This window comes from Ammospiza nelsoni, chromosome 5 (genome assembly GCF_027579445.1).
Source record: "Ammospiza nelsoni isolate bAmmNel1 chromosome 5, bAmmNel1.pri, whole genome shotgun sequence".
Classification (NCBI taxonomy): domain Eukaryota; kingdom Metazoa; phylum Chordata; class Aves; order Passeriformes; family Passerellidae; genus Ammospiza; species Ammospiza nelsoni.
This window is the reverse complement of record NC_080637.1, coordinates 10,625,738-10,642,173: the sequence shown is the minus strand read 5'-3', so window position 1 is coordinate 10,642,173 and position 16,436 is coordinate 10,625,738. Positions and strand designations below refer to the sequence as shown.

Below are 16,436 nucleotides of genomic sequence, written 5' to 3'. Positions count from 1 at the left end.
GCAGTATTAACTAATAAATGGTAACTCATACCAGCTCATACTGAGCTGCTCAGTAGCAAACTGAAGTAGAAAACTGAAACTAGTATGTATGACAGTAGGAAAATATGTAGATTTGAAAACTGGTACCAACAGCAAGTATATAGACAAGTTTGCATGACAGCAAACTCAGGATATGTGTAAATAAAACTGTAGGATGCAGCTTTCAAAATGCATGAAAGCATCCATGCCTAGGATGTTCCTACAGCCAAAAAATCACTGACTGACCTCAGGGGTTTTTTTTCCCCTCCCTAGCTGGGAAAACAAAATCAGTAAATAAATCAGTTACCCTTCTTTTCATACAGATCAAACGCATGGTCTTGCTTCTTTCTCACACCATTTGTCAAGCTGTTGAAGGATAACCAATGGCACCGTTTTGTAACTCTGTCATAAGCAAAGGCCCTGCAAAGAAAATCTGGATGAGAAAAAAATCTCTGTGTGGTTTATAATAATGACACATGGCCTGCCAAGGAGCATGCAATGACATCAGATTTATTTTTACTGGGAAAGTCAGAGAAACAGTCCAAATTACTATTTAAACCCACAACTGTGCTGACAAGAGCAAAGAAACAAAGAAATTAAATTGATGTGGTCATTACATTAAATACCAGTTTGGTTGTCACACTAATCTAAGAGTTCCCTTGTCATTAAAGATCTTTATTTTAAAACTTAGATAAATGCGACTGAGACAGCATTTGTGTCCTCAGTTACGCTGCTCCCTGGGAAAAAAACCAAAACTGTGAAGACTCAAACATTATCTTTGCTGTCCTTACAATATGCCTCTGAAATAGTTAAAGTATCTCACACTGATGGATTGAGGAAAATTCAACATAAGGAATCTGTTTCTTGCCTAGAACAACAGAGCTGTTTAAAAACAAGATTATTTTTATTTGTATTTTTATTTAACAAATAAACTGTGATAGGGTACCTAGAATTATTCTTGCTCACTTTTGTTTTCTTTTTTTTTTTTTTCTCTTTATCAAACTGCTTTCCAGGAGTGAATACAATATGTGCCTAATTGACTAGATATGGGGGAGGGCAAGAAAGACAAACAAAACCACAGAGTAAAAACACTTTATTTCAATACTTGAAATTAAAAATGCTGACAGTTTTCTCCTAAAACAGTTTTGAAAGGATAGTCTTTAACTAGAGGTAAAATATTTCAAAGGATATTAAAACCACAATTAACCGCCTTGGAGGGGGCAACTTTTTTCCTTAATTTTTCATTTGAACAAAATAAAAAATAACTGACATTATTTCCTCTAGTCTACCATAAATTCTACATTTTTGTCACTCATCCCATACCTTCTGAGATATTTTATTCTGATCTGAGAAGGCATTTTAACACTACTTGATAATATCCAAGAGTCACAGATTTTTTACACTTCATCCATACTTTGGCTATGCCATATTCTTCAGCACTGCATCCTTCAACAAAAAGTTCCTTGATCTTCATTTAATTCACCATACAAGCTTTCTGTGTGAGATCTTGCTGGCTTCAGTTGAAAATGCTACAAGGTCCTATCCAATCTCCCCAGTCTTCTCTCTTTCAAACATCTTCTTCATTATCGTTTCCATCACCAAACAGATTTTTCATCCAACTGCTCTCTCTACTCTGTTGACTCCAAATGTTTCCAACCTGCTAACCTTCATCCCTCTGCCCTTGTGCAGCCTTCTGTTCTCTTCTGGCTGATTCTCAAATTCGAGCATATCCAAATGCCTCTAACTCCATCACTCACAAAAATATCCTTGACCTTTCCTGCCTTTCCAATTACATTCTCTTTTCCGCTCCTCCCTCCTAAAGAGGGAATGCAGAATGCACTGTTTACAAACTATTCTTCCAGTTTTTGCCTTTCAGTTGCCGTTTGGTTTCTTTCCAGTTTGGCTTCAACCAGTTCTGCACATAAAAGTTTGCAACAATCTTTTCTTGGACCCAAATCTGGAGGGTTTTTATACCTCCAAAGTCAACATATTTGAGCGAATTCTTGGACTTTCTTCTACTGATACTGCCGATCACAACAATTTTTTTTTGTTTTTTGGTTTCTCTTTGTGCTGAGGTAGTATGTAGATTTTCTTGCAGGTGCTGAAATTCTGTTGTCTATACTGAAATCCCTTCCTGGGTAAATACAGACACTCCAAGCAGATAACCAGATAACAAAGGACAAGACAGTGACAACTTTGCAGCTAAGGAATGGACACACCTGCAAAAGTCACCTGTATAGTAAATAAAAGAGTAACTGTAGTGATTTTTTTTCATCCATAGGGCTTAGGTTTCATCCATAGGGCATAGGTTTTGGGAAAAACCTAAAGGATGACTGTAGGAAAACAGAGGGAGCTTCACTGCTAAGGTGGTGAAACAAAGGAATAGAACAGTTCAGCAGCAGCTTGAGAAAACTGATAGGGAAGGCAGAAAAAAAGGCTCAGAGATTTATGAAGTCAAAAACACAGTATAAGTGAATCTCAGGAGTTCTTTGATGGAGGATTTTAGGAATAATGTTATGAAAAAGAAACAAGTCTAGATAAGGATCTGGTAACTCAGCTGGAAATGAACAATATCTGTGTAAGCATGACAGCAAAGGGAATAGAGTAAGTATCTGTTCTCAAAAGTTACATATATTAGCTTCAACAAAAAGTGTTAGAGTTAAAATCATCAAGGATTAATGATTAAACAATAAAATACTCAAAATTTACTTACATGTGACACAGAAACTTATAAAGAAGAAATGGCAAGTGGTCTTAATTTCTCCCCTCCTCCAGAAAATAAGGAGTACCTGAACCTTTACAAGACTGTAGCGCCTGAAATCTGCTACTTTTACCACTTTCTGGCAAAAAAGAAACTTAACACTGTTCCTGCTTGTGTACCTCACAGTGCACAGACACAGATGTTGTTGCTCCCAATACTACTGTCCCAATTATGTTACAAAGCAGTTCCATTTTTAATTCTTACATAAAGCTTACACACAGAAAATAAAACATGAGTGCTGTGACCCAAGTGATGGAGAACTGTGGTGTAGATGTGGAGTATAAGAATCAAGCCATGAAAATGTCAATAAACATAGGAAGTTTCAAGTCTCATATTTCAAGCATTTAAAATGTCATTTTGTGTTACTTCTTATTTTAGAATGCTCCCACAGCAGGCAGGAAGCTAATTGGTTTTCATTTAAGTTGGCAACAAATTTCACCTTGTAATAACCATGTACTGGTATAAAGTTAAAGACTGGGATCCTAGAAATAAAGGGGAAACATTAGTAAACACTGGATCCTTTAAAAGGGAACACATGCAAAATATGTGTTTACAGTAGCATCAAAGAACAGTTCACACTGCAAAAGGATCCATATGGGGCCAAAAGGGAAACCACAAGAATGTTCTGAAATCCCTGTAAAGAAAATCCCATGCACTCTGTGCATAATGGTAGCACAGGCAAGACCTCATCACCTACATCTCTTCTGCTAAAGCAGGTTTTTAGCACCTTCCCTGCTAAAAGCCCACCAGGGAAAGCAGGAATTCAGAGAGTAAGTCATCAGGATCTGCAATTCTTCTCCAGACTCAGTGTAACGTAATTGCATGACAGATTGCCATTCTGTTTGTTATCTGCGAGCAGGGCTTTTCCAAGCTGTACTCTCAAAGTCCCTCATGTCTCCTTTATGTTGTTGCATTGATTCATTAAGGGAGAAATTGCCCCCTGAGATATCCATCAGACACTTTGTAAAAAAAAAAAAAAGCTACAAAACATGAAAACATTTTAAAAATTCTGAGAGACTCTAAATTAATTGTATTATAAAAGAGACTAGACACATATATTAACTTGCTCTTTATTTTCAGAACACAAAAGATAGCATCTGGAGCAACTACAAGTGGCTTGAGACAGTTTTCCTAAACTGATGCTAGAATATAAAATTGTTGTTTTCTTGGAGTTATTCAGAATTTGCTTTATACTGTGATACTTAATTTTGTAATACTTCTTGCTGCTGCTCATCAGAACTCAAGGATGTTTTGCTGTATTGAATACAACCTGATCCTTTTGGCAATGACATCAGTGGAAGCCCTGCCAATAGGGCCTCCAGGTGTACCAGGTGAAAAGTGTTAGTGCCTGGAAAATATTTTCTATCTGAAAAAAGTTACCTCTGCTCATTATAAACAGAGTACAGAATGATACAAATGAGATCTTGCAACAATGGTATTACAGGTTTACTGGAGGATTTAATCACAGTTGAGAACCTTCTCTGCCAAGGAAGAATATTTGTTGTCTTATTTCATCTAGCTTCCATTTGTGCCAATTGTCAAAATTGTTTTATATTTCAAGTTCAGGCTCACGTTTAGCCCAGTACTCACCAGTACAGAGGTCATCCACTCTCTCCAAGATCTTCTGCAATTCCTTTCATTGACTGCTAAAGGTGTAGACTAAGAGAGGCCAGGGGATCATGTAGGTCTAATATGTCAGAAAAATGATATTGATTTGTTCCAAAAAATAGTGGAGAGTGTGTAAAAGGCAGACAAGTGATCAGCTGCATGATATGTTTCTAAGAGACAGCAGATGCTGAAGGATAGCCATCCACAGCCCAGGTTTGATTCCATTGTATCAGATTCACAGTACTTGCCAGTGAACTTCTGCAGGGCATGTATCTGGGCTCCATGTGTGAGGGTCTCATTGATTTCAGCAGGAGTAATGTGCAAAGAATGAAGACAGAATATGGTCTGAAGTGGTGCTGAAACACTTCAGCTATGATGCGTGACAATAACTACTTTATAAGAAACCTGAAAATCTCAGAAATGTTCACCTAATGCTACATTGCAGCCCAAGTGATCAGCATCTTAACATGAGTACATTTTGTCAGCTATGTTATGGAAAAGATTACTGATTGGACAAGCTAAGAAGACAGACAACTCAGATAAAGCCTCAGACTGACACTCTGGACAGGCAGAGCAAGGTCACTGAAATCAAAAATCACAATCTAGGTTGTTCTCAGTACAAGCTACCATTGATGACAATCACAGAGAGATCTTTGGTCAAAGCCTGTTATACCTGTTTCCTTAGGGAAAAAAAAAACAAACAAAAGAGATACATAACTTACTTGCAAGTGAAGGAAAGGCCCTTGTTCCTGCTGCATCTCTTTGCACATTGCTCTGTGGTATTTAACAGCTTCGTTTTTACTTCCAGTGTTTTGTTTACTTTAATGAGCATCAACTCTCCTGTTTTTTTGAAGTCATGAAGAGGATTTCTCTTTTTGCCTTTGCCCTCTAAAAAAAGAAACAAAGAATAAGAAGAAAAAAAACCCACAAAAAATATTTTTAAGAAGAATGCTGAGATTAAGGATGGCATTAGATATGGATAATATTTTCTAGGAATTATCTTTAGAACCTAAAGCATAGAGAATCTCACAAAAATAGGGTATAAGTATATACTGCAGAAAAATTGATTATTTTAGACAATGACTTCCATTTTAAAAACCAAAATAGTAGGAAATATAGCAAAACCAGTTTCAAATAAGACTTGCACAATGCTGTAAAAGGGTAAAAGGAAAAGTTCTCATGCTTTGTAAATTTTTTTCAGAACCTGCAAAATATGCCAAATAATTACCTGAGATCTTGTAAATATTTCCATGAGAAGCTCAAGTGAAAAAGATCGCTTCCTGAATGCAAAAAGCAGTTCTTAAAACAATAGACTTATCACAAATTGTGAAAAAATTGGATTCTGGAAGTAACACAAAATAATCATCTCACTGCTCCAGTGAAGTCTCAGTGTGAATGTTGTGTCCAGTATAAGTGTGACTGATCTAGAATTGTAGCTCACAGAAAAGATTATAAGGTCAGACAGAGGCCATAGCATGGAAATAGTCTGTAGTGTTGCAAAGATTCCTGCAAAAATGAACACAATGATCTCGTTTCCATGTCTCTATTGAAAAGCCCAGAGGCAGAGGTATCGAATGGAGGGAGGAAGATTGGCTAAAGATGTTTGGCTAAAGTGCAAGTGGAAAGGTCTTTGATATCTGCAAGAAAATTCCAGAATTTTCCCAATATTTATTTATATTTTTGCTTTACATTCCATGAAAACCAGTCTACCAGTGAAGGCTATTCCATTGTCTCTGAAGACAGATGAGCACATCTGGCGATAACTGTCCCTATTCTGTCAGATGAGTAACATAGAGAGAATAAATTGCCCTGTGGATCTATTTCTCCTATTTCACTCAGTGATCCCAGATGATCTTTTTGGATTAGATGGCTTATCCACGTAAGGTTAGGTGAATAAATTCCTCCTTAGTTTACAGAGTAGATAATATTATTTTCCGTAACTTCTTCCCATGTAACTGTATTCACAGCTGTCCTTTCATTTTTCTCTACAGACTCTGCAACAATAATAGAACACAAATGCTCAGGTTCAATTTATTAAATTTCACCAGAGGTTTTCCAATAACCTCAGCCCAGTGCTCTGAACAGATCCTCAGGCACATGCAGAGTGCACTTAGGCCAGTAAAGTTTTGCTTGGTGCACTCTGCAGAAGCCCAGAATAAATGCAAATAGCAATAGCTGAGGCTCTACAGGAGTCACTGCCAGACCCATGTAATGGAAACCCAAAGAGACCTTAGGAGTGTTCCCTTTGCAGAACTTCCATCCTGATCACTGAGTTCACATTTGCATTGGATTCAGCTAAATCACACCTCTCAGTGGCGAGTTATCCCTAAAACATCTAGAAGTATCACAAAGACATCTACATTAGACCTCATCAATTTTCAGCTTTTAAAAAAAGAAGAAAAACAAAGGAGCAGAATAACTCTGCTATAATATTCCTATAAAATAATCTTTCCCTCATCTTCCTTTCATTTTGAACTGATGAAAGTAAATCATGCCACTCCGCAGCATCTAACAACTCACAATTTTAATCCCAATCACAGAAAAGTTAAGAAAATAACTGATTTATCTTTAAATATAACTATTATTATCATATGAAGATGCTTTTGATCAAAAAATCCAATGCTAATAATTTTGGTGTTGTGTTAGGGACTCCTATCAGCTCTCTTAAGCATTTTCAGCCTTCTATATGTGCAGTGCACATGCACCCAAAATGAATCACTGCTTAGAGAAATGTTATGGTAATGTTCTCATCTTAAGGATCCTGAACCTGTTACTGGAAATGGTTGTGTCTACATTGAAGCTGTTTGTTTTTTTTCTTTGTTTTGTTATACCTGTGATAGAAACAAAATGCTTCAAAAAGAATTGCATTTACCCCTTAAGTCAACCACAGAAAAACAAATCTTCCATAAAGCTTTTGTGGTGCATTTCTCAATCTATTATCTTCCAAGACATACTTGTTAGTTTTTATGTTGTCTCAGTCAAGACTTTTATGTCAAGTGGTGGTAAGAATCTGTAGAGAAATATCAAAAAGTGTTTTCTTTCAGTTCCTGATACTAACATTTCCCATCTACTGATAAGTGTCATTATCTTAATTCCCAAGATAACAGCTTCTTAAACTCACCAGCCAGCATGCAAGAATATGATTTAAACAATCAAGAAATTCTGTTCTGCCTGAAAAATATGGTGCAGAGTTCTGCTTTTTCTTTTTGTCCTTCTTTTCCTAGCAGTTGTCCAAAGAGGATTATGAGTTTGATCTTGCATTTAGCAATTCATAACAGCCTGATTTAGTTTAGCTTTCAAACAACAACATTCTATGTCTTGCCTATAATCCAAGAGGCAAAGGGCCAAGTGCATCTGTGGTGTGACTGTTAGAAACATCAGAATAATGCAAAGCACTACTTTAACAATTCTCCTAACAAAATATATGAAAACAATATTCTTTTTGTGTCAAATTAGGTGCCTTTATTAATAAAAAGTTAACTCAAACAGTGTCTTAGGCATGCCCCACATTAAAGGTTAGTATGCAGCATGCATACAATGCAACTAATTGGTGATTGCCATTCATTTCAATTTTTTAAACTTTGATTAATCAGGATTTCTTCTCATTTTGTGGGCCATGTCCTCTGATGTTTTCTGTAGTTTCATATCACATTACCAGGGAAGTCTGACATTCCACTTAAATTTGAAAATATTAGCAGCTGATTCAAACACAAAGGAATCCAGTCAAATATGAACCAACATTTTTTTCTTCAACAGAAACAACCACTAACCAAAAATATTTCTCCAGTCAACTTAAAAAAATCTTAAAATGGTGAGGATGGTGCCTTTTTCGTGTTTCTTAACATGAAGTTGAACAGAAAAGAGATAAGCTCAGTCAGTGCCCAAGGAAATTGGAAATTACACATCTGCTCTAGTAGGATGCAGCACTGGACAAGTGCTCCATAACCTCATATGGGATTTCCAGTCTCCCTGCTGGTGTTCCATTTTCATAAAAGACTTTAAATATTTACTTAAGAGGTACCTCACAGGGAAAGACATTTACCTTGGAGCTACAAGAACTCACCTTTCAGTTCCCTTAATAAGATTTTCAAATGAAGTTTCTGAACAGTCTTCTCAGATAAGAATCATTGACTGAGACTGCTATGGGGCACCTGGAGGAAAGATTTCCAACAATACCTTTTCTTGGAGCAGTTCCAGTCCATGTCAAATAGTCTCAATAATCAGAGATAAAGAAAACTGGCATTTTACAGCATTTTTGTAAGAAAACTCACCAGCAAGTTCCAGTGCCTGTGTTCTAGAACCTGCTTCACTGTAATTTTAATTATCTTTATACAAAACAGAACCAGTAACATAGAGAACTGTGAGCAATGGAGGCCACAGTATGCAATGACAAGGAAAGAAAGTTTCTTGATTAACAAGAGAAACTGGTTTGAATCAGCAAAGGTGCTTGTGTTTTGACGTCTCTTTCTCTCCAGGTATTCTGTAATCACTGGGCTGACAGAAAAATGTCAGCAGTATAGCTTTTTCCCTTCTGGCCATGTGTCCCACACCAAAAAAGGGCTCTGGTTTCCCAAAGCACCACATCACTCAGTTCTGTAACCACCTGATTATGTTCTGTATCTCAAATTCCAATTTACACCTTGCAGAACAAAACTGTTCTGATACTAAGCTATATGAGAGTATAGAAATTCAGTAGTTCCAGGTTTTTTAGAGTTCAAACACCTAAGCAACGCACATTTTACACCCTCAGGTCTTAGTATGATCACAAAAAGTATTTGGTTTTGCATTATCTATGTAGTAGTAAAAAACCTGCGACAGCAAATACAATACCACTTTTGTGGTAATCAAAATAGCACACAGGGTGTCATGAGGCCCAAAGATCATCTTTGTTCATTACAATGAGATCAAAACATTACTTGTGTTACTTTTTTTTACAAAGAGATTACTTGAATTTATCTGCTTCATGGGTAATCCCTTTCTCCTTCCTCCACCACTCCAGCTTTTTCTAATAAAGATGTACATTTTAGGCTGCAAAGTTATGGTATTACAGAGCACAACTGGAGCATACTGGCTGCTTCCCCTGGAAAAATTTCTACTTCTATGGACATGTTGCAGGCTCTAGAAATCTTTTATTAAATATCAGTTATGATGCACTCAGCATGTCAGCTCCAGGGTTTTCAAATTTCCCTCTAGTCTATGCAAAAGTTGGTACTTTCTTAAAGAAACACATCTTGAAGTTTCCTGATTATGTAAGAAAACTTATTCCTCTTGTTTCTTTTTAATTTTACATCCCACTTTGTTATACACAACAAAACCATCCAAACTTAACAACAGGTTTTCCAAATGGGAAGATAAATACATTTAAATTAATGTTTATGTTTTAATTGAGGTTCTTAATGAAAACTTGGTTCTTTGTGATTGAGTTTTATTTCCCTTTTCTGTTTATTTAGACTTGCAGAACTTGAGCATTTTAATATTTATTTGCTTTTTTGAGCTAAACTTTCACCTGTGCGGGGACCTTTTATAACTTCCAGTTTTTAAGAAATATAAACACTCACCTAAAATCATCACTGTTGTTTGTCAGATGTTGGAAATAAACTAAATCTATGGGAAAATAAATGAAGATAATTAAGATACCTGAATTTCTTAGACTAGCAGATGCTGTCAGAGAACTGCAGGAATCAACTGCAGTCCTTGCAAATGGAGAATGAAAGATAAAATAACATGACATGAGGAGAAATATTTAAAATAGGGAAATTATCCACATGCTGTGCAGGAAGCACAGAGAAGCTGATTATTCAAAATATATTCCAGTGAAGAAAAATGGTCATATAAAGTGACACAATTACATCAGAAATATAAAACAGACATAGGTGCTGTTTTTAGTATCAACTGGAATATTAGATCTCTGTTTAATATTTTGCATCATGTTTGCAATGAAATTAAGCCACTTGACCTTGAGAAGTTAACAGATGGACTAATTAGAGATTGACTTATTTATGTTATAATTGATAACCAGGTCAGAATGCTAAAATGAGATTAGTTATTAATTTAATTTTTATCATAATCATCACTGCAAGATAAAGAAAACTGGATTTTCCCAATGAGCTAGGAAAAAAATTATGAAAGGAATATCATGTAATTTAAAACTTGGGCACAGGGTGGGGGGAAATCGGAAATCTACCATCATATCAAAGATCTTTAATTAAAAAAAAAAATCCTCAACTTTAAACACACCTGAAATAAATGTAGGAAAGCACAGTTCAATACAGTAAACATATCAAACATTTTTTCAGGGGACAGTATAATGGACAAAAAATGCATGGTAACTTATATCCATAAGTTTCTGAATGGGAAAAAAAATGCAAAGCAAAAATCTGCAGAACAATGTATTATCAAAGTGTCAGATATATCAAAGCAGAATGCTTATCCCAGTGTAAACATTGATGATTTAATAAGAAAATTAAAAACAAAGTATGTTTATGTACATAAAACAGAATTTGGCAGAACTTGTGTAACAAAAAAAAAATCAGTGAGTGGGGTTTGAAAAAAAGCAACAGTTCTCATCATACATGGGTTGAAACCAGTATGCAAATACAGTGAGGTGTTTAACTTGTCTATAAAATATGATAGAAAGGATAGTTTTAATAAAGTTTTTCCAAGACAATGCTTCTTAAATGATATAAAACATTGGGGTAAACTGTATTCTGGTGTGTTCCTCAGTATGATAGTGTAAATATACTGGCTTCATCAAGAAAGAAAGAAAAAACAAACAAACCCAATCTTCACCAGATGGTGAAAGTAGGTGTTACTAAATGCTTTTGGATACAACATGCTTAAGTTAACGGTGTGGTCACAGAAATAAAAGAAAGGATGTTAAAGATGAATGTTAATCCTAACATCATAAATAGGGTCATCACAGGATTGTAATCTATGCAAACCATTCAAAAGCACTTCTTCAATAAATACATTCAAGGCAATTTTGTCTCAAATCAAGTCATAACAGAATCACTCTGACAAAAAGAATTAGTGCTCAACACTTTTAACTTACTTTCACTTACTTTGACTTTTCCTTCTGCCTGTTTCAGTATCAGAAATATCCAGATTCCTGGCTAGAATGCAAAAAGTGAACACCTTTTCCAAATGACTTCTCATTTGAGGGAAAAGGAAAAATAAGGGAAGAAAGGCAGACCAACATAATGAGAAACTGGAGCAATCTGAGCTGTGCCCAAGAAAACAACTTTGTAGATTGGATAGGCTTAAAATGCCAGATTAAGTTTAATGCAGTTATTTATGTAAGACAATAATTTGGCGTAAAAGAAGTTTACCAAGCATACCCAGAAAATCTGCAGTCAGCTGTAGAGATGGAAAGTCACCAAAATAAAAGCAGCTGTCCAAGGAGGCATCTCTAGCTTGTCAAAACTAAACAGTTTCTCAGAAGTACCTGGAGGATGATGTGAATATTTTAACTTCTGACATTTATTTTCTTGGCACAAGAGCCTTATGGGGAAAAAAACCACACAATTTTTAGAAAGTAGTTTGAAATATATATAACTATCCATACAATATCTATATATAATAGATAATGGTTTCCGTATTTCTACATTGGCTCTCAGTCTAGTTGTTGAGCAGATTCAGGAAATGCAAAAAGATATTTCTTTTTGGCTTTACATTGCAACTCACACCACACACCCACACCCCCTTATTAGCAACTGCAAAGCCTGCCAGGTAACTGGGAACCCAACTTCATGTTCCTGCTAAGTCCTGCCTTTGGAATCCACTCCTATGGTCAGCATGGAAACTCAAGGAGCTAAGGGTAATGCTAACGACTGATAGTGTGTTCTAAAATTGGATGGTAGCTGCAAATGGACAGATCTTTTCCTTCCAAGAAAAGGTTATCTGCTCAGCAGGATGCTGGGACCCACTGGCAGTAACAAATGTGCAGCAGTTTGTACTCTGACTTACTGTATCTAACCTCTGGCTAAATGACTGAGAGGATTTTCCCTGGTAAGATTTGCTCTCTTGCACATTGTGCACATGTATTAAATCCCCACCATTTTCCACTGCATTCCGCAATCTTTACAAGCACTTGGTGTCTCCTTTGAGGCACCCAGCATGTTGTGGGACTGGGACACCCTATGATGGTGTCCCAGTCAACCGGAATTCCGGGCATGCAGCAAGGGGTAAGGAGAAAAGCACAAGCAGGCAGGGCAGGGACTGGGCAAAACAAAGAATGCCAGATGGCTGAGAGCAGCAAAGCAGCCCCTGTGAGGAGTGATGAGAGCCTTGCTTCGTGTTGTATACATGAAAATAGTGCTGCTGGCCAAGGCAGCGAGTCATAGGAGAAGCTGGAGCTGAGGGGGGACAGAGGGAGCAGCCAGTCCCAGCTGGGCCAGCAGCACCGAGCACTGCCAGGCACGGCTGGGCTCACCAGACAGCACATGGGTGGAGGCCCACAAGCCACTGAAAACTACAGCTACATTTTGCCAACACGTTTGACTAATCTGGAGCATGTTCCCAGCTCTGCTTCACCACAGTGCTGCTTTGCATGGAGGTACTAACCACATTCGGGAACAGCTCTAAACCCTCTGGGCACTGCCACAAAAGCTGACAGGAGAAGATGGGGTAACAGGGAGCATGTCCCCACCCCTTCTTCCCAGGGTTTTTAGCTGCCATACTTTGCCCAGCAAGGCTCAAATGTTGCCTGCATTATGGCAGTTGTCCTACTATCCTTGCTTCCCAAGTAAGCATGGAGAGCAATCCTTTCTCACCCCCATGATCAATCCATTCTCACCTCTGTGCTGCCTTCCAGTCCCTGCCATTCCAGCCCATCTTAGTGCTGATGGGGAGAAAGTGAAATTCCATACTCATCCAGTACAAGTAATTGCAAACATCCAGGGTGATGCTTTTTTGTTCCACATCATGCTTTTACTCAAAAAGAGGCCCAGTTATCCTGGTTTTAAACCTCCTTGGAAAAGTCTGAAATGCATAAGTGGCAAACTAATGTTCAGCATAAAGATCCAAAAGGGAGATATTCTGCTCTCTGAGGGAGACTGCACATTTCCCTTCCAACCCTGGCCTCAGTTGAAGTATTACAATAATGACAGATGAGCTCCTCCAATAAGAGGCTTTCCTTTCCTTGACTTCAGTGGTCAATTTTCCAGAGTTTTACGCAACATTTTAATCTCATGTCTTTCAACTCTATATTCTCCTGCTATGTTGGTTATGAAAATGGCATTAATAGAAACAGAAAATCTGTTAAGCAGGGTAAGAGCTGTATTACATGTGAGAGCAAAACAAGCAGCCCCTGGCACTGAGTACCAAAAGGATTCCATTAAACAGAAGGAATACACTCTTCCAACTGGCACAGTATCATTGCACTTTGTTGACAGTATATAGTATAATGATTATCTACAGCTGGGATGGGAAAGTATAAATCACATTAATTTTTAAAAATATACTTAGCTATGCAGACCACAGGAATACACAACATTCAAAAATTGATTATGGCTATGGGATTTGATTTTTTTTTTCTTTAAGTGATAATATATATAGGAACTAAGAGCAACTCCCACATCTTCATTAGCAACTTCTTCAGATCATCCAAACTACAGAATGTGCTTTAAATAAATTTGAATAAACACACTTGGCTGACAGTCTTCTCACAGAAAAATGTATCTTTAATTTAAATAAATCTTTAACATTCACTCTTTTGCAACATGCCAATCTACTTGTTGCTTTGATTAAAGAGTCATTTTTAGTTTCACTAAATGAACATTATTAAAGAGATTCTTCCCAAGAATACTGAATAATAAGAGCATTTGATCAAGAAAGAAAACTCCTTGATGAAGTTATTAGCTACAGATTAATTTCTTTGTGCAAGTGACAGAGACTTACAGGATATTGATAATGACTAGGCAAGCAGTCTGTAGGAACCATGCACATTTATCTCTCATCAATCACAGTCTTATCTTTTATATATTAAAAAGGAACTCAGAAAGTGATAGCATAGACAGCTTGCTGACATTTAAATTTCTTGTGTTTTCTTCACCCTCCTTTTTCTTTACCCCTTAATATAACCCAACTGCATTAGTCAGCAACTTCTGTTACACAGGACATTGTCTTTCCATAGAACTTAGGGCATGAGATTACAAACCCAGAATATTCATTCACAGAAGAAACTAAATTCACCCTTATGTACATTTGAAATCAGATTTGACAGAACAGCACTAGAAGTATGGATGTGCATTAAAAAAAGACTTCTTGTGTTTTAATTCTATTTTCATCATTTAGCTTGTTTTTCATATCCAAAAATAATCATATATAGGCAAATCCTAATCTTTCCTAAATACATCCCAGTAAAAAGGATCCAACATCCCAAAGACAATATATATGTTTACAAGGCAATCATTTACAGAAATTGACCAGAAATTTGTATTTTCATAAAGAAGTAGCACAACTTTCCCTTGCCTACATGTAAATATACAGACATTCTTTTTGAAGACCATGTGCTTTCAAAAACAAGGCAAGCAATATGGCACTGTGTGCTAAGAGTCATCTTTCTTGTCAATAAGGCAAACAACAGGATTAATTAATATTAAGGAAAATGGGAGAGGAAAATTAAGAAAGGCAGTGCTGTCAAGATACTGTCACCACGAGAGCAGGTCAGAAAACAAGTCCTACTCTAAAAACTATGAAGTTTTGGAAATCTGATTTTTCTTCTCATCCAGGTGAACCATTCACCCCCAAACTGGAGAGGCCATTGGTTAAGGCACCACCCTATTCATCAGCCCAGTACTGATACAGGCAGTACAGAAGGTGTCTCAGTCTCCCTCACAAAATATTAAGTAGATCCAACATTCATTGAAGTTGGTAAACCACAGACCAGCACTAAGAGCCTACGGTCAGAGACAACAAGGACTCTCACTCAAGAAAAGCACCCTGACTTACCAGGAAAACAAAGCATGACCTAGCTTATTATGAGCTTGACTGTGGACTGGTTGAGTACTTTTGGCCCAAGGAATAAAGTGTGTGTGATTATGTCTGCAGTGTTTATTTTGCTCTTTTTTTTTTTCTTAACTAGCCCATCAGTTGATGAGCTTCTGTCACAGGTGAGGGTTTCTCAACAGCAGGTTACCACTATTGGCAATTACAAGCTATTGGCAAGGTCTCCTGCTGCCTATTTCTCTGCCATTTGATTTGAGGGAAACAAACCCAGGAAAGTTTCTCTTTAATAGGAATTATTTTTGTGAAAAGTTTTGATGTATCAGCATTTTCCAGTCAAAGAAACCCAAAACATTTTCTCAGAAAATTCCTAACCAGCTCTAGTCATCACTTTTCAGAGAAGCTGCATGTCCAAAAATTGGAAATTCCCATGTACATGGAAAAGGAGTTCAGAAAAGTATAGTATCATAGTGTCTGTATCTCTGTGTCACCTGCTAAAGAATGCCTGTGAAAACAATATCCTCAGTGAGCAGACTGAGCACAGAAGCCGTAATGAGATTGTTCAGCATCCTACAGAACCACATTCTTCCTTGCAGGGGGAAAACAACAGGTTTTACTGCACGTGATGCTGCCAGTCTGTTTTTGACTTGCCCACTCAGATCACAAAATATTCCACTTTGAAATTCCATTTCAAAGTATTTATTCTTTAACTAGAAAGCAGTTATGACTTGGAAGGCATGAGCATGCCATACTGTGCCTGATGCCCTCAGACATTGCCCCAGAACCCGCTGCCACAGTTCCCTGCCCTTGCTTTGCCTGCTCCTGGCAGATTCTTTCCCTGAATTGTGCCTGTCCTTTGTTTCTGTCTGTGCAAAGGTCTGACCCTAACAATGTTGCAGGAAGGAAGGAAAGGTTTGTAGAAACCTTTACAAACTTTTTTCCTTAAACGTCTTCCCAGAGGGCCAATAGAAAGCACAGAGTTGGCTCTTCAGAAAATCAGTCCAGGGGGGACACTTCAGGAAAGAAATTCAGCTAAAGAGCATCCAGCACTTGATTACTTATTGTTCGTTCCTTGCCCCCCCCTCCATCTCCCGGATTTCAGCGG

At 37.3% G+C, this 16,436-nt stretch overlaps 1 protein-coding gene across 1 annotated transcript in view; it reads right to left on the bottom strand.

Annotated features, from left to right (window-relative positions):
* HGF (hepatocyte growth factor) overlaps positions 1-16,105 on the bottom strand; it is a 54,418-nt gene extending 38,313 nt beyond the window's left edge. The window contains exons 1-3 of the mRNA XM_059471752.1: positions 16,084-16,105; positions 5,110-5,275; positions 326-438 (exon numbers count right to left, since the gene is read on the bottom strand). Coding sequence (XP_059327735.1) covers positions 326-438; positions 5,110-5,275; positions 16,084-16,105 — 301 coding nt within the window. The remainder of the gene's footprint in view (positions 1-325; positions 439-5,109; positions 5,276-16,083) is intronic.
* Positions 16,106-16,436: the final 331 nt, after the last annotated feature.